This window comes from Diplotaxodon limnothrissa, linkage group LG6 (assembly GCF_057381915.1).
Source record: "Diplotaxodon limnothrissa isolate DT_005_m linkage group LG6, D_limnothrissa_male_GT1.1, whole genome shotgun sequence".
NCBI lineage: Eukaryota > Metazoa > Chordata > Actinopteri > Cichliformes > Cichlidae > Diplotaxodon > Diplotaxodon limnothrissa.
Genome location: NC_140601.1, coordinates 29,645,342 through 29,663,197, shown reverse-complemented (window position 1 = coordinate 29,663,197; position 17,856 = coordinate 29,645,342). Strand labels below are relative to the sequence as shown.

Below are 17,856 nucleotides of genomic sequence, written 5' to 3'. Positions count from 1 at the left end.
AATCAGATTAACTCTAAAGTGACTTGAAGCATTAAAAATGAGGATGTTTTTTTCCTATTTTGCTTCGAGATCACTTGGTCATAAATATTTAATCTGTACAGACGTGGTTGTGATTTTGGGCTTTAAAGAAATGAGTGTGTTAAACTTCCATCTGTATGGAAACTGCAGATTTTGCCATCTTCATGTTACAAATGTTTGTGTGCCGTGTTCTTCCTACAGGACCTGGAGGAGCAGCTGGATGAGGAGGAAGCTGCAAGACAAAAACTGCAGCTGGACAAAGTGACCGCTGAGTCGAAGATCAAGAAAATGGAGGAGGACATTTTGCTGCTGGAGGACCAAAACTCCAAGTTTCTCAAGGTGAGGCAATTTTAGCTGAAAATGAAGGTTCAAACAAAACCCAGAAAGTAGAGGAAGCTCTTTAAGGTGGAATCATTAAAGGCTTATCGGCGCTGGATGTTCTAGCCTGCATGCTAAAGCATGCTTGGGCAAGATGTTGAACCCTGAGTTGCTCCTGAAGCGTTCATCAGAGTGTGAGTGTTAGATAGAAAGATAGATAGAATGCTGCTAGTGTGAACGAGTGAACAAGACATGTTGTATAAAACTTCATGTTAACTCAGTGAACATCAGAGACAGCAGTAAATTACACTGTATGCTGTTCTTTAAACATCTGAGCAAAACATTTAGAAACTGAAGTCTGTTATTACAGACTTCTTAATAAGTGAACAGGGGCCTGATGCTGGACAGAAACAAGTACAAACTCAGACTGAGGAAGGCCTTAAAACTGATTAGCGTCGGCTGCAGCTCTTCCTCTGCCTAACGGTGACGCGTCGCCTGCTACCTTCAATAGCTGCCTGTGCAATGAAGGGTGCTGCTGTCTACCATCTGCTTTCTAATCTCATCACAAAGCTAAATAGAGGAAATGGTTAGCTGTATGGCACAGTTAATAGATGGTGCTGGTTATAGTCCCACCAGTTAATAAGACTTTGAAGCTCATGACTGTTCCTCCTCATTGATCTGTCTGTTCTCTGTAAAGTGTAATGATGCAACTCAGATAAAGTAGAAGATCCTGCAATTTTTCAGTCAGTGATTACAGTTTATTATACTAGATTCAGGTAACTGGAATGTTATTCTGCAGTTTATAAATGTGTGTGGAGAGCTGTTTACTTACGTTTCAATCAATTTGGTCTGTAACCAAACTTGTAAATGTGTGCAGAGAGAGAAGTCTGTAACTCAAAGGTTTAGTTTTCAGTGTCAGGCCTCTAAATACCACCACAGGGAACCTTTATATATGATCGCAGTGGTGGATGCTCATGTTAAACACGGCCAAAGGTTCAAAGAATGAGCTGAAAGATAAAAACACTCAGTTTCAGATATTTGTTTCTACTTTTGGGTTTGAATTATGTCACTGAGAGAGAACCGCTACCATCTCATCATTATCTCAGCCACACAGCTGCAGGCATCACTCGCCTGCCTCTTAATCCTTTCTCTGTTTTTTTGAGAGGAGCAGACAATCAGAAGAAAGTTTGTTTGAAACATCGGGTTAGCTAAGCTCTGCCTCAGGTTCTGCCACCTGAGGCAGAGTAAAAGATTAAAAATAATGATGGGAAAGCAGCCTGCAAAACGGTATTAAGGTAAAACTAATGAGTTTTTCCTTCCCACTGTCGCCAAATTCTTGCTCACAGGGGGTCGCCTGATTGTTGTTTTTCCTCTGTATTATTGTAGAGACCTTGAGGCAACTGCTGTATTATTTGATTGACTTAATTGTGGGGATTTGTTTGGAGGCTCTCAGTATTTCAGTAGTATCCATGGACTGACCCCCTGGCAATAAAGTACTGAGACCTTTTCGCGTTTATACAGCAGTTGCAGGTCTTGAGTCTTGATTTTTTTGGTTTTTTCAACCCAACAGGAGAAGAAGCTGCTGGAGGACAGGATCGCCGAGATGACCTCCCAGCTGACTGAGGAGGAGGAAAAAGCAAAGAATCTCAGCAAGGTCAAGAACAAGCAGGAGATGATGATGGTTGACCTGGAGGGTAAGACGCTACCAGTAGGCTGTTACCAGCTCTATGTGGGGTCCAAAAAAAGGACAGGCACAAAACAGGGGCTGTGTGTAAAGGGTAGACGGGGGTGGTGTTGGAGTTTAAATAAGCCAGCAAGTTCAAAACTTCATAAAAATAGAACAGCACAGAGGTCATTTGGGACATGCAGTATGACTGTTAATCATTTAGTGTTTACAACTGTACAGCGAGTTAATTAGCAGCTAATATGATTACATGTTTGTGTTTTCACACCTTCTAAATGGCCTTTTTCTTGTATGGCTGCTGCACAACTTGTGAGCTTACTCAGTGATGGAAAAAAAAAGTTTAACTCCAAACAGAAAAGTTTGTTATGATCAGTGACCACCTTTGTATTTGTGTTTCTGTGGTTGTGCTTCCCTTTAGAGCGTTTAAAGAAAGAAGAGAAAACACGTCAGGAGCTGGAGAAAGCCAAACGCAAGCTGGACGCCGAGACGACCGACCTGCAGGACCAGATTGCGGAGCTTCAGGCACAGATAGAGGAGCTGAAGATCCAGCTGGCCAAAAAGGAGGAGGAGCTGCAGGCTGCTCTGGCCAGGTCAGTGGTAAAAAACATTAAAATGAGTGTGTCACACAACCTCCACGAAACGTAAACACTGTCCCAGCACAAAACCGCCTCTTAAAAAATATTTTTAAAAAGCCAATATGAAGATTTACTGAGAGGTGCAGCTCAGCAGCAGTGAGTCAGATTGTGAACAAAGCTCGCGATTTAGTTTTTTCGCCACATTAAAAAAACAAAAAAAAAAAAAGCAACTTTTTTGCTGAAGTATTTTTATAGCTGCTCTCTGCAAACCTACGCTTGTGTGGTAATGTGTAACTGCTAGTGTTGCTCATTTCAGGAACATAAATCCTCACGCGCAACTATACTGCACTGCTTCCCGTTTCCATGACAACAGCACTCCATCGTTAGTCTGAAATAGCCATTCAATAACAGAAACACGTGCAACTGCGAAATTAAAGCAGCGAACGTGCTTCAGCACTCAGGCACTCTGTGGCGTTTCCTCAAGCGACGGCGGCTCGGACCTTTCGTCTCGGGGCAGCCGCGTCTGATTACAGGCACACTGATAAGATAAGATAAGATAAGATAAGATAAGATAGAACTTTATTAATCCCTCGGGTGGGTTCCTCTGGGAAATTCGACTTCCAAAAAAAGCACAGCAACGACCAAAGTTACAGTTACATGTTACATGATGTTGATTGATGTTACATGATGTTGATTGATGCGCTGCGTGCACAAGGAGTCAAGAGCGAAAACGGGCTGTCATCATGTTTTAACAGCTCTTAAAGCACATGATACCACACAAGACGTATATCACACAGGCAGATGGATATATTCTGTTAATATTACTTCTTCTCTTAAGATGGATCACGAGTCGTATGGAGTGAATATTAGCTTCTCATACTTTAGATGTTGCATCTCCTCCACCTGGTACTGTTTGCATCTAACCTCCAGCTAAATATTTTCTTTATGTATTTATTTTCCACAGCGGTTAAATGTCCACATTTGCTTTTATGTTTGATTTGTTTTCCATATTTATCCTTCATAAAACTGCTAATGAGGTAAACAGCTGTGGAGGTGTTTTCCTCTGAAGGTCAGCTCTGATCACTTTAATGGGACTTCTCAGTGCTCCCCTCCGTTCAGCAGACACGGGGTTTGATGGTAAACATCTGCCCGACCAATTTCACACACAGAAATCATCGGTTTAGTCACAGCCGCACGTAATTAGGCTTTCATTAAAGCTGATGTGCTTCATTTTGAGTTCAGCAGCTATTCTGAGAACAATCCTGTCATCTTTGACAGATTGGAAAACGGAGCATTGCAATTATATGGGAGTCATTAGTGCTTTTAATCAAAGCGGTCTCACTGTGTTAATTATAAAACTGAATCATTTTGACGTTCGGTGTGTTTAATCAGCAGATTTCTACATTAGTGAGGAATGTCGCAGGAACGCACATCCAGCTGCAAACAAATCAGCAGTCCCATCACATTTTCCTCTTCTGATGAGGAACACATACACTCACACACAGCTTCAGCTGTAAACAGTTCGCCACACTGCCACCATGTGTGCACAGGTGGCTATCTCATCCTTGAAAGGACAGCAGGGACTTACCTTTCATTGAATTCACTTCATTTTTTTTTTCCTTAATCAAACTCTGCACACAGTCATATTTGGTCATATTTGTTGTTCTCAGTGGACTTTCCAGCTCATCAGTTGGTGCGAAACAGCAAACCACTGACAAGAAAAATGATTGCTTTCACTCAGTACTTCACACATTACATTAACCAGTGAATTTTGCTGCGATGAGCTTCTGCGTCACTGTCGTTGTTTGACGTCTGCATACATGTCGGTTCATTGTAGTGTTGTGTCTGCACCAACAGGAAAAATAACATCCACCTGGACCCTCAAGCTCATCCTGTGATGATGAAATTTACTGAACTCAAACCCAAAAAGGGGCCTTGCACACTTACGAGCATGAAAACATTAAATGCTAAGGATCTAAATTGTGTGAAGTGTAAAGAGCAGTGAAGGATGTTCGAGTGAGGAAGTCTGTTTAATGTCTTCTGAATGACGTCTGAATTGAAGATACAAATGTGATATAGAGAGAAAAAAGGAAATGTAGAAATGCAGATCATCAGTTGAAGGTTTGAGAAAATGTTTGAATTTTATTTAATTCTCTGATTAAGACCTGCTTGGAAAAACTGACGTGTTTGTGGGTCTCCAACTAGGTGTGATGAGGAGTCGGTGCAAAAGAACAACGCTTTGAAGCAGATTCGGGAGCTGCAGGCGCAAATAGCGGAGCTTCAGGAGGATCTGGAGTCTGAGAAGATGTGTCGAAGTAAAGCTGAGAAACTCAAGAGAGACCTGAGTGAGGAGCTGGAAGCTCTGAAGACTGAGCTGGAGGACACACTAGATACCACGGCCGCCCAGCAGGAACTCAGGTGCTCATTAATGCTCATTTATCAGTGATGAGAAAGTGAACCTCACAGTTGTTATACGTCAGGTAGCACTCTCTGTTCTATAGACTTCAGTCTGCGTCCATCTTTATATGCAGTCCTGTGTTTTTAACTGTTTCCCACGTGGATGATCTTCAGGAGCAAGCGAGAGCTGGAGGTGGCAGAGCTGAAGAAGGCCATTGACGAGGAGACCAAAAACCACGAGGCTCAGATCCAGGACATGAGGCAGAGGCACGCCACAACGCTCGAGGAACTGTCCGAACAGTTGGAGCAGGCCAAGAGGGTGAGCTGCTCAAACCTTTCTAACCTTTAAGGTCTTCAGTTTACCTTCATACATGTCACTAAAAGCTTTTTTTTATTTTTATTTGATCTGTGCAGTTCAAGGCCAACCTGGAGAAGAACAAGCAGTGCCTGGAGAATGACAACAAAGAGCTGGTCTGTGAAGTGAAGGCTCTGCAGCAGGCAAAGACTGAGTCGGAGCACAAGAGGAAGAAGCTGGAGGCTCAGCTGCAGGAGTCATTGGCCAGGGCCACCGAGGTGGAGAGAGCCAAGGGAGAGCTGGCCGAGCGCTCCCACAAGCTCCAGGTAAATGCCAACTCATTGTTGGGACTGATTTTCCTTTTTCGTTTTTAAGGGAAAGTTTTGTTTAATGTGTTTCCATTTGTTTGTCAGACGGAGCTGGACAACGTGTCTACTTTGCTGGAGGAGGCAGAGAAGAAGGGCGTTAAGCTGGCTAAAGAAGTTGAAAACCTGAACAGCAAACTGCAAGACTCTGAGGTACGAAAGACCATCAGCATCAACGTTTCTGCCTGATGATTTCAGAGCTGCAGGAGACGTGTTCAGAAATCATCATTTTACCTGATAAATCCTCTGTGGAGCAAGATTATTATGGTTAATAAAAAATAAGCAGAAATAAAACCACAAAAACATTTAAGACAAGTAAATTGTTTATATACCTGTTATCAAAAAATGACAAATACGTCCATATTACAGTTTTGAAAAGTAAAACAGATACTGAAGCTAAATAAACCTGAACTGACTTGAGAAATAAATAAAAACTAATTTTAAAAAAAACTTTAAAGTATAATAATAGTTTAATACTTTTGGGTGCTGGTGATGTGTTTGTGCTTTTTAGACAGACCTCAGGTTAATCAACATTAAGCTTTCTAGTGAAGCCAATCAGCTTTCGCCTCTGTATTTCTCACACACATCCAACGAGGACAGCCTCTGCTAAAGTATCAGCGTATTAAGACTAAAACTGGTGTAACTGCTTTTCGTTTGTCTTTTGACCATCGTTTCTGATCGTGGTTTTTGCGCGTAGGAGTTGCGGCAGGAGGAGACGCGTCAGAAGCTGAACCTGAGCGGCCAAATCCGCCAGCTGGAGGCGGATAAGAACAACTTGCTGGAGCAGCAGGAAGAGGATGAGGAGGCACGACGCAGCCTTGAGAAACAGCTGCAGACCGTGCAGGCTCAGGTACATATTCACAGTAGGGCACATCTGACGCACACAAACCAGTCAGGCAGAAACACCTTCGAGGTACCGCTGAAGCCGAGTGCCAGGAGAAGGGCCCGGCAACCGTTTCCAGCTGTTTACCTGCTGTGAGCACCTGTAGCAGCAGGTGCAGCACAGCGTGCAGACAACTGTAACTCAGTGAGGCTTCACAGATAAATGAAGAGAAAATCTGAGTCACTTCAAAACATGTGGTTTGGATTAATAATTAATAAAACTATTATTAGCATCTTCAGCATCTGCAGGTAAACCTCAGCTGATTATCTCTCCAGCACACACTGATGGGCCAGCAAAGGTCACGTCACAAATATTTTTAAAATGTCTTTGTAGCTGTTTGAGACAAAGAAGAAGTTGGAGGAGGATGTGGGAGCAATGGAGGGTCTGGAGGAGGTGAAGAGGAAACTCCAGAAGGACATGGAGCTCACCAACCAGCGTCTGGAGGAGAAGACAATGTCTTTGGACAAGATGGAGAAAACTAAAAACCGACTGCAGCAGGAGCTGGATGACCAGATGGTGGAACTGGACCTCCAGAGACAGATCGTGTCCAATCTGGAAAAGAAGCAAAAGAAGTTTGACCAGGTACCGGAGATCAAACAGAGATGAGATATTGAAGGTCTCTTACGGTTTGTTCAGTGTAATGAAGGCTCTGTTATCTATGTTAGATGTTGGCTGAGGAGAAGACCATCTCTGCTCGTTACGCTGAGGAGCGCGATCGCGCTGAGGCAGAGGCCAGAGAGAAGGAGACCAAGGCTCTGTCGATGGCCAGAGCTCTGGAGGAGGCCTTGGAGGCCAAAGAAGAACTGGAGCGGTTTAACAAACAACTTCGTGCTGAAATGGAGGACTTGATGAGCTCCAAGGATGATGTGGGGAAGAATGTGAGTGACCTTTTGACCTCTCCAGTGACACTGCTGATTAAGATATGTTCACAGAAATACCTGAGGACCTGAAATCTCAGGATTTCATAAGTTTATTGTGCAGCTGTGTCACATTTTTGCCACTCCTCTGGCTGCTCACAGGTCCATGAGCTGGAGAAGTCCAAGCGTACGTTGGAGCAGCAGGTGGAGGAGATGAGAACACAGCTGGAGGAGCTGGAGGATGAGCTGCAGGCCACAGAAGATGCCAAACTCCGCCTGGAAGTCAACATGCAAGCCATGAAGGCTCAGTTTGACCGAGACCTGCAGGCCAGAGACGAGCAGGGCGAGGAGAAGAAAAGAGCGCTGGTCAAACAGGTACAAAGTGGCCGATGATCTTGAAGGACTGACGCCACATTTTTAATGTGCAGTTTATCTTCATTTACATCATCAGAATGACAGTGTTTGCATTAAGTTGTTTTTTTTCTTGCAGGTACGTGAGATGGAGGCGGAGCTGGAGGACGAGCGGAAGCAGAGATCTGTGGCTGTGGCAGCCAAGAAGAAGCTGGAGATGGACCTGAACGAGCTGGAGGGTCAGATCGAAGCTGCCAGCAAAGGCAGGGACGAGGCCATCAAACAGCTCCGGAAACTACAGGTACGCAAATGTTTGCTTAGTGTCTGTCCTGATTTTCAATTATCTCAGTCTCTAAGCTTGTCCGTATCACGTTGCTGCTCCTGCAGGCTCAGATGAAAGACTACCAGAGGGAGCTGGAGGAGGCCCGAGCCTCCCGGGATGAGATCTTCGCGCAGTCCAAGGAGAACGAGAAGAAACTCAAGAGTCTGGAAGCTGAAATCTTGCAGCTTCAGGAGGTGAAGTTCTGACTTTTGCCTTTTGTGGTGATAATCAGAGTTATTTGTGTGTAACGTCTGAAATGCTAAATGATCTCGTGTGTGTGTCTGCGCAGGACCACGCAGCTTCAGAGAGGGCCCGTCGACATGCTGAACAGGAGAGGGATGAGCTGGCTGACGAGATCTCCAGCAGTGCTTCTGGAAAGTCAGTATGAACATGTAGTTTTTCCAAACTTCATATTAATAATTAGCCAGGTTTTATGTGCCCCTCAGGGATCAAATGATTTGTTTTATAGTCTTACAATCGCTGTAAATCAGTAGAAATTTAATAGAAACTCTGCGTCAGGTCGTCGCTGCTGGAGGAGAAGCGGAGGCTGGAGGCTCGCATCACCCAGCTGGAGGAGGAGCTGGAGGAGGAGCAGGGCAACATGGAGCTGCTCAACGACCGCTTCAGAAAGGCCAACCTGCAGGTAGGCACACTAAATAATCAGCAGTGTCACAAACTTTATCTGGATGTGATTCAGCTACTGGTTGCTAGGGAAAAAATTTTATTTCCTAACTGGCTGTCAAGTGTTTCCTGGAGGTTGGTGGGTGAAGCGAGTGACACAGAGAGTGATGTACCAAAAACCTCTTGATTGATGAGAAAGGATAAGACAAACTTGTGGCGTGCAAATGTTTCTTTTAAACACTAAACACAGTAAAATTAAAACACCCATCAACGTGTTTGTCTGCTCTCTCCTTTTCCCACAATCCCTCTCACCTGCCTGCCGCGCTCTCTCTCTCTCTCAGGTCGACACCCTGAATACTGAATTGGCAGCAGAGCGCAACACTGCGCAGAAGAGTGAGAACGCCCGCCAGCAGCTGGAGCGACAAAACAAGGTCTCGTAGACTTGAAGCTTATTACAGTGTTTATCTTTCTCATTTCCCTTCTGTTTACACCCTCCTGTACTACAAGCTGTTCTCTTTTTCATTCCCACACCTCATCTCATGTTTTTGTTTCTTTGTTTTTAAGCATTTCACCTCTCTTTAGTACATGTGAGCCCAGCCCGGGAGCTGCCACCAGTCTCCTCCGAGGTCTAAACCACAGCTCTATTCTTCCACCATCTGCCATTATCTACTACAAATCCTGTCAAATCCTGCCAGGCCGATTCTGGCCCCCGGGCCTTATGTTTGACACCCCTGATCTATACTAGAGGCAGCAGATCAGGACACAAGCATTTCGTATTTGGGGGTTCAGTAGCACAATGTGATCCCCAGATTCAGTTTCTCTGACCCGCAGCTCTACTGTAACTCTGCTGCAGATGCACGTTACAGATGCACCAGTGGGATCAGGAGATACGCGAGAACATGATCCTTCAGGTGCATGAACAGGACCTCCTGATCACAACTCTAAACTAACAAACTGAATATTTGCTCTGTTACCATGAACACAGGAGCTGAAGGCCAAGCTGGCAGAGCTGGAGGGGGCTGTCAAGTCAAAGTTTAAGGCGTCCATCACTGCTCTGGAAGCCAAAATCCTGCAGCTGGAAGAGCAGCTGGAGCAGGAAGCCAAGTAATCCAGATGTTTAAGAGCAGATTTTAGATCCTTTTGAGTAGACTACGATAATTTGGTCATGTTTACGTTTTCTGCTATTAAACCTCCAGGGAGAGAGCGGCAGCCAACAAAATCGTCCGACGTACAGAGAAGAAACTGAAGGAGGTGATGATGCAGGTGGAGGACGAGCGTCGTCATGCCGACCAGTACAAGGAGCAGGTACAGACACACAGGAAATGATTAGGCTTTGCTCCGTCTGCATTCACACTGCCGGTTCTCTACAACTTCTCACCCTCCATCTGTGCGTCAGATGGAGAAGGCGAACTCTCGCATGAAGCAGCTGAAGCGTCAATTGGAGGAGGCGGAGGAGGAGGCCACCAGAGCAAATGCCGCTCGCAGGAAGCTGCAGAGGGAGCTGGACGATGCCACCGAGGCCAGCGAGGGTCTCACCCGAGAGGTCACCTCACTGAAGAACCGCCTCAGGTACAAAGAGGACGGCGATTAACCGGTTTTAAAAATAACCCAGAACCTGAACTAGATACCGAAACAGTGCAGAGATAAAAAACACAGAGTGGAAACAGCCTGACCCAGTAATAATCGTGATCATTATTACTGGGTCAGGCTGTTTGCCAAAGTTTTGATCATTTAACTTATTATTCATTTTAAGAATCTGCTAAACTCACTTCACCAATCCTCCCACTACACCCTCTACACCCTCATCATGTTGACAGCTCTCATTCCTGCATGTCATTCCTCCAATATGGTGATGGAGCCGGGAGGCGATTGAGTAAATGGATTGGTACTTATAGATCACCTTTCTACTCTATTTTAGCACTCTCTGCCACAAGTCTAATTCAACCTTCTTCCAACCATCCACACTGATGGACGCTTCGGGGGAAACTCGGGTCCAGGGTCTTGCCCGAGGATACCTCATCACACAGACTGGAGGAGCCAGGGAGGCTCCTGTCTGACTAAACTGTAGTCAGACAACTATGTGATCTCATTTAGTTAATATTACTGCAGCTCTTTCACTTTGTTCAGGTACACAGCGCCAGTGATTACACTGGTACTATTACCAGACTGGTCAGTCTTAAGGTTTTGAAGCTGTGGCTGTCATTGCAGTGTGTTTACAGTCTGCTCCATCCTCCATCATAATGAATGAAAATGCAGTTACCGGTAAATGTGATGTTATGTTATGTTAGCATGTATTTGTGTCAGCAGCGGTCACAGTTTCACTTTTATAGTTGATCTTAGCGCCCGCTGGAGCTCCTGAGAACCGCATACGTCTTTCAAAATAACAGTTTTCCTGCGTTTAAGCCAATCACATCACCTCCCGGCTCTTCTTCCACCACAGTGGTATCTCGTCATCCCACAATCTATGTTTTCTGAAATGTTGGAGGTTTAAAGCTTTCTTCTGTTTGTTCTGCCCAGGCGTGGCGGTCCAGTCAGCAGCTTCTCCTCTGGCCGCTCAGGCCGGCGCAACCTCAACTTGGACGGCGCCTCCGTCGACATGTCAGACGACGACGCAGACAGCCGCTCCGGCGACTTTAACGAGACGCCAAACACCAACGTCGAGTAACCGCAGCAGCGACCGCCTCTTTCCTCACCCCACCCTTTTCCCCAACTGTGTCTCCCCCACCCCCAAAGTCCACATGGACTCATCTCAATCCACTCAGAAGATCAGAGCGATGAGAGGTTTCTATTCAAGCTGGGCGGAGCATGCCTGACAGCCCTTTTTTTTTTCCATCCGTCACATCTGCAGGGAAAATCCACCACCCTCCTCAAGGAACGCCTCCGATCTGGAGTGCCACAGGACAAACGGACACTTCTGCCTTACTCCGTTCTCCTCTGACAAGCTGCTAGTCCTGGCTCGTCCGTCAGCATCATCTCAGCATCATAACCCTTACACCTGCCCCGTCCCACCCGTCCCATCAGAAATCATCTGCTCTGCTTTTTAGGTACAAAGTGCTTTTTATACAAACGAAACTCTGCGTGTAGGCAAAGGTTGTGAGGTGTGCGCACATCACGTCCGTCATGTGGCCGCAACTCATACTGGAAATGCAGAACTACAAGGAAAAGTGTCTGACTCTGGTGTTTTAAGTGTTCTGCTCACTCGTCATGCAAAAGCCATCTCTCACCTGACACGCTCCCTCCATCCAGTGTTCTGAATGACTAAAACCTAAAAGCCCACACAAACCAAGGTCACTGTGGCCTCCGGACGGCAGCGCCGGCTGCTTTTGTTGCATGAGTCTCTTTCTGACGATGTTTCTTTTTCGGCTTTTACACTGCAGCACTTATGGGAACAACTAACATCTCGGGACATGCAATAGAAAAACACAGACTCTCAAGTGAAAGTATATTACTGTGAAAACAAACAAAAAAAAGAGGTATTATATTTTCTCTGTGGCTTCATCTCAACATGTAATAAAAGAATGTCTCGCTGGGTTTTAACTGGTTATCTAAAGCTAACGACCTGTCCTGTGGATTGGCCCGAGCCGCGAATGATGCACCAATGCTGGAACATGCACAGAGAATTCAAACTTAAAGCCAACAAAGAGGAAAGAAGCTCAAACCGGAAGCACTAAAGCTGCACTCAGTACGACACTAAATGGTTGTAATCACGTGCTCCGATTAGACGCGAAGATTAAAACTAGTCACCTTATCACCACATTTACAGTGTTTGTGCTCAGCCTTGCTTTGTATTACCTTTAAATTGACTTTATGCTATGATTTGGTAAAACATATACTGTAAATAAAACTGAAAAATTCAAGATCGCAGACGTCAACATTCAGCAAGCATTAGCTTTTCTCTGATCTTTAAGAAGCAAAGGTGTGATTTAACAACACTCGACTGCTGTTACTGAAACACTCACTGTCAGCTGAATGGAGAAATATTAACATTTTTAAGCCAGCACGGACAAAAAGTTTCAAGTGCCTGAGACAGATGTTCGTCTGCCTGGGCCAACCCAAAAACCTCATCTCTCTAGAGCGTCACGGGTCAGCCCTGGGGTCTCCTCCAGGAGGACACGCCCAGAACACCTCAGCTGGCTTCTTTATACGTGGAGGAGGAGGAGAGAGCTCATCTGAGAATCTAATACAGGCCAAATGTGGGCAAAAGTCCCATAAGGATGGCAGCAGGAAGCTTGGTTGACATGTAACCCTGAGTATTAATGTCGCCTATATTAAATATGTGAATGAAACAGGCATTACAGGCTGCTTTCAGCGCAAGACAAGTTTAAAAGTGTAGATGGAGTTGGAACAGAGTCTGACTCTGTAGTCTACACTCCTCTCTGTATTGCAATGGTTAAGTTGCATTGTGGGTAATGTAGGCACCATGAGGAGTAATGGTGGTTTTAGTGCATCAGTTTGGGTCCATTTATTTTAAAGACATCAGTCGAGTTCCCCTTAAATACTTCTTGTCTGCACCGGTTTGTAATTCCAAATAAAAACAGATCTCAAAAGTTTAAAGAAAATATTTTTCTTTCTTCAGCAAAATGATTAACAGAGTGTGCTGGAAAAACCCCTCAGAACAGCAGTGAAACACAAATCAGCAGATACAAACTATATTTTGCGACTTTAATCCCAAATCTTCAGACCTCTGACAGATCCGATCAAGCACTTGTTCTTCGTTCATTACAGGTTGTCTGAATTCAAGAGGTTTTTTTCTTAGTTCTGCTTTATCTCCAGCAGCCTCCACAGTGTGAAAACCACACGCCAGGGCTCCCATATCCACCACCTGTGCCCATTAATGGCAGACTCCTGTGCCCCCCTCCCTCCTCAAACGTCAACACTAAACAGTATGTTTCTTTAAAAGTGCCTTAGACACTAAATAAGAACATAAGCGGGCAAAGCTTCCTCACAGAGGTGTAACAGGTACATCAAGAAGAAGATACTCAACACTTCATTTTGCTTTCTTTTCTTTTGTATTGTCGCCGTGCTTCGTATCATCATATCCACCGTGTACCTCTGCGTTTGTAATATCATCCTAGCTAGAGCGTGTGGGTCAGAGTCAGTATTACAGTATTATGATTAAACTAACACGAGAAGCGGAGCCCTCTGCGGCCTCATTTCCCCACGTTACTCTCATGCTAAGCTCGTTTCTCCCCCTCAGGCGAAGGCTTAGCACATTACTGTGGGAACTGATGCGCTGCACAGGATGCAATTTGGTTGGAAGCTTTAACATTCACTAGTAGTCAACTCTGTTTTCTTTTATTATTATTATAATTATTATTACTATTATTATCACCCAGCTGGCTGTTGACAACCAGGCGTTCAACTGCAAATACTCTCATCATTGTTATTTCTTGTATACCTGTATTTCTAGACGGTGATTTTTTTCTGTTTTTGTAAAAGGAAAATAAAGCATATTCATTGTAACTGTTACTCTGCTCTCGTATTTTCTGTCTCCTTTTTAACAAACTGGTTATTTTTAGGCTTGTGTCATTAACCCTTTAGCGTTCTGGTCAACCAATTGGTAGAGCACATTTTCAGGCCCTATATCTAACTGAGGCTTTCACTGAAATTGACCTATCTTGTTGAGTCTTTTCTACCAATTGGTTTTTCATCTGTAATGCCAAAGAAATCCACCAGAAGGCACTGTGAACGGAAACTGTTGGCTCTCCCAACCAGGAAGTCAGAAACAAAAAACCATCCAACATATTGTGAATGTTTTTGATGAAACTAAGGTAGGAAGATATAATTTTTTGATATATGATAGTGTTAGAGGACTTACTAAACAGATATATGTCACTTGACAGCATTAAAAAAGTGAAATTAAGTGTTTAATTTATTTTTTTTTAAAGTGGTCAACCAAACGGTTGATTTGGCCCTTTATGGTGCTAATGCTAACATAATCAATTTTAATAACATTTAGGTTATTAAACTTGATTATTTGCCATAAAATCAGACCATTAGACCCATTTTGTTTATCCATTGCTATTGATAAATCACATTAAGTGTTAGCACAGCAAGAATATGCTGAAATAGTAGTAAGTCATTTTTGTAACATTCTGAGTTAATATTAGTAAATATTGTAAAAAAAAAATCAAGAATAACGTAGGAATCACAAATATCACAACTGATTACCGTTTAATCAAATTACAGTAGCTGGTAAATTAATATTAAGTTTTCAAAATTATAATTTCATGTTGAACAAGTACTATATGGACGCTAAACAATTATATGGCTAAAAATCACATGGTCCTGTGGCATGATACTCATGATACCATCCACCTTCAACCACAGTGTGTTTGAGGTCATGGTTTCGTATGAAGCCACAAGGGCTGGCACTCTCCACCAGTATATTGCCAACAAACCAGATGAGTGAGGCTTTAAATTGTTCTGCCAAGCAAGTTCATCTGGCATCATCCACAAATTGCTGCTGTATCAAGGGGGGTCTACATTCTTCAATGCTCCCCTGAGTGAAAAGGAACAGAAGCTAGGGCTGGGCCATATTATACCGTTCACGGTAATACCGGTATAATGTTAGGCTACGATAGGAAAATGAAATATCGCGATAGAATATGAGTAAAACGCGCATGCGCAGTGCCTTTGTTTTCATACGCACATGGCCGATTGTTGAGTGAAACAGATGAACCAGAATTGGTTTGTAAAAATGGTGCAACTTCAGTGATGTGGAACTGGTTTGGTGTTTGTCCGTCAGATACACGACAAAGCACATTTTTTTTGCAGAACATGCAAGCGGCCGTCGGACTAAGATGCCCTTAAATCTGGGAGTAATCTCGGTCCTAAACTCCGTATGCTTCAGGTCAAACGAACACTGCAGCATCACTAAGAGTTAAAAACTGTCTAAATTCTTTCATCTTTAATAAAACGATCAGCATTGCTGCTTTACCAGGTGTAACTATGAAGTTTAACTTCCAGGCATCCATGAAAACAAAATGTATTACATTTAACGGAGTTAGAAGCTAGCAGGAAGCTAGCGGAAGTTAGCTCGCTAGTTTCGCTAGTTACCTAAGCATGATATAGCATGTTCTGACTGAGAGATTTCTGAAAAAGATCAAACGTACAGCTCTGCTATCACTTCCAACATAAATGAAGACAGGAAACTAAACAGCAGTGACGTTTGTAGGGTTACTGAAGTTGGGCTAGCTGGTATATAATTATGTGCTACGTGATCGCTAGCGACACAGCTATGTTAGCATAACATAAACAGTGAAGCTGGAGGACGAACACTAACACTTTTCCACTTATAAAAATTAACGTGAAGGTTCCTCATGGTTAGAAACAAATGCAATCGCATGGCAGGATGCTGTAAAAGGACCAATCTTCAGTCAGGAGAACAACTGAGATAATCCATCCACAATACGAGGTTAGTCATTAATATACTGCAACAACATGGGAATAGAGCAGCTGCCAGAGAATTCAACATTAATGAATCAATGGTACAGAAGTGGAGGAAGCAAGAAGAATGAGTTTAATAAAGTTTGATTTATCTGACTGCTTTGTTTCGCTTAATGTGCCTTATAATCCCGTGCACCTTACGGTCCGAAAAATACGTACTGCACACTGCAGTTTAATGTTGCAAAGCACCTCTTTTTAACTTCAGTGGATATTATACATGGTTATGCTCAGGATATGTCAGCCCATTTCTACTGGAAATGCCTTTTGGTTAAACTTTCAGCAAGGAATTTGCATTTGCACTGTTACATTTTTATAAAGCTTTAATGTACATAAAAACCAGCTTCTTGTTTAAGTGAAAATAAATGGAAGGTTGTCTTTTTGCGCTAGTAATGTTGTGGAGTTGTATTTTGTCTCGCATCAATTATATCGTCAGTTATATCGTTATCGCAAATTTTCAAATATATATCGTGATAAATATTTTTGGCCATATCGCCCTGCTCTAACAGAAGCTACCTCTCAGGGGCCAAAGTTGTAAAAAACAGTATGCAAACCCATAAAAGAACCTCCGCGCTTCACAAGTTGCAGCTTGGTCCAGAGCTTGCACACCTCATTGGGTGTCAGGTGCATTGGTACTGTATGACCAAACTGCACTGGTACTGTATGACCAAACTGCACTGGTGGAGCTCCCCTGATGGCAGACAAAGACCTGATAAAGAAGGGCCATGGAGCCTGGTATTACAGGTCTGATGAAGGTCTGATTGCAATGAAATAGTTTGACAAGAAATGTGTCAACCTCCTACACAATGCCTGTGGGTTCATGCCTCTTTCATCGGTCAAACGGGGAAGCAAAGAGTCCAATGCAAAGATCACCATTCCATGCCCATCACTCATCCCTGTATATAATTAGCATATGGGAGAAATTAAACTTTCTGATATGCTATTACACCTGTAGAGTTGGACAACCATGATTCAGCTCTCCAAGACCACAAACTAAATGCTACGCCCTAAGACCCCAACGACCAAAACAGCAATGTTCACTGGCATGCTACTAGAAATAAACTGTATCCAATGCCCTGGATAGTTTTTGTTAATAATTTAATTATAATTTCAACCGTTTGGTAGAGATCAATATTTTAAAAACTACGGGGTCTATTGAAAATAAAATTATTGATTGCATTTCTTATTGATTTGGGTGAGTAATAACCACAAACAAACAAAAAATTCCATTGCTTTTTTCTTGGGTTAAAAGCATTACATTGTTTGCTTGTAATTTTAGTAATGATACAAAAGCAACTCTAAAGGGTTCCTGTCTCTGTGTTTTTATATTTTTGATTTAAACAGTTAAAACTGATTGCACTCTACTTAGAATTAGTGATAATCTGCGAGCCTGACATCATAAATACTATCAAAAACACATGTTTTTAATATTGAACCTTATATCATCCTTATTCATCTTAATCTTGGCTTTGTCCAGCCCCTCAGTTTATCCCTTTTTATGCTCATCTCCGTTTTGATTAGCTGCCCAACACAAGCAAAAAGTTTCAACAGCAGGTGGGAGAGGTCTGACATTGGACAGAGATCACTTTTCTATGACATGACAAAATAAAATTTAACACCTTTACAGGGCTGCTCTCTGATCCGCAGGTATCAAGCGTACCTGCTGTTCCTGAAAAGTACATGAATTAAGGTGTAGAGGTACTCAATGTTGCTCTAGAACAAAG

General features: G+C 43.3%; 1 protein-coding gene across 1 annotated transcript in view; it reads left to right on the top strand.

The window, feature by feature from the left end:
• LOC146630812 (myosin-10-like) overlaps positions 1-11,696 on the top strand; it is a 65,161-nt gene extending 53,465 nt beyond the window's left edge. Inside the window, exons 26-45 of the mRNA XM_085354970.1 lie at positions 220-357; positions 1,907-2,030; positions 2,439-2,610; positions 4,801-5,013; positions 5,167-5,311; positions 5,407-5,613; positions 5,701-5,805; positions 6,350-6,502; positions 6,869-7,117; positions 7,201-7,413; positions 7,555-7,767; positions 7,883-8,044; positions 8,131-8,259; positions 8,355-8,443; positions 8,585-8,708; positions 9,028-9,117; positions 9,672-9,790; positions 9,883-9,991; positions 10,083-10,255; positions 11,204-11,696. Coding sequence (XP_085211096.1) covers positions 220-357; positions 1,907-2,030; positions 2,439-2,610; positions 4,801-5,013; positions 5,167-5,311; positions 5,407-5,613; positions 5,701-5,805; positions 6,350-6,502; positions 6,869-7,117; positions 7,201-7,413; positions 7,555-7,767; positions 7,883-8,044; positions 8,131-8,259; positions 8,355-8,443; positions 8,585-8,708; positions 9,028-9,117; positions 9,672-9,790; positions 9,883-9,991; positions 10,083-10,255; positions 11,204-11,351 — 3,075 coding nt within the window. The 3' untranslated portion in view covers positions 11,352-11,696. The remainder of the gene's footprint in view (positions 1-219; positions 358-1,906; positions 2,031-2,438; positions 2,611-4,800; positions 5,014-5,166; positions 5,312-5,406; positions 5,614-5,700; positions 5,806-6,349; positions 6,503-6,868; positions 7,118-7,200; positions 7,414-7,554; positions 7,768-7,882; positions 8,045-8,130; positions 8,260-8,354; positions 8,444-8,584; positions 8,709-9,027; positions 9,118-9,671; positions 9,791-9,882; positions 9,992-10,082; positions 10,256-11,203) is intronic.
• The last annotated feature ends 6,160 nt before the right edge of the window (positions 11,697-17,856 follow it).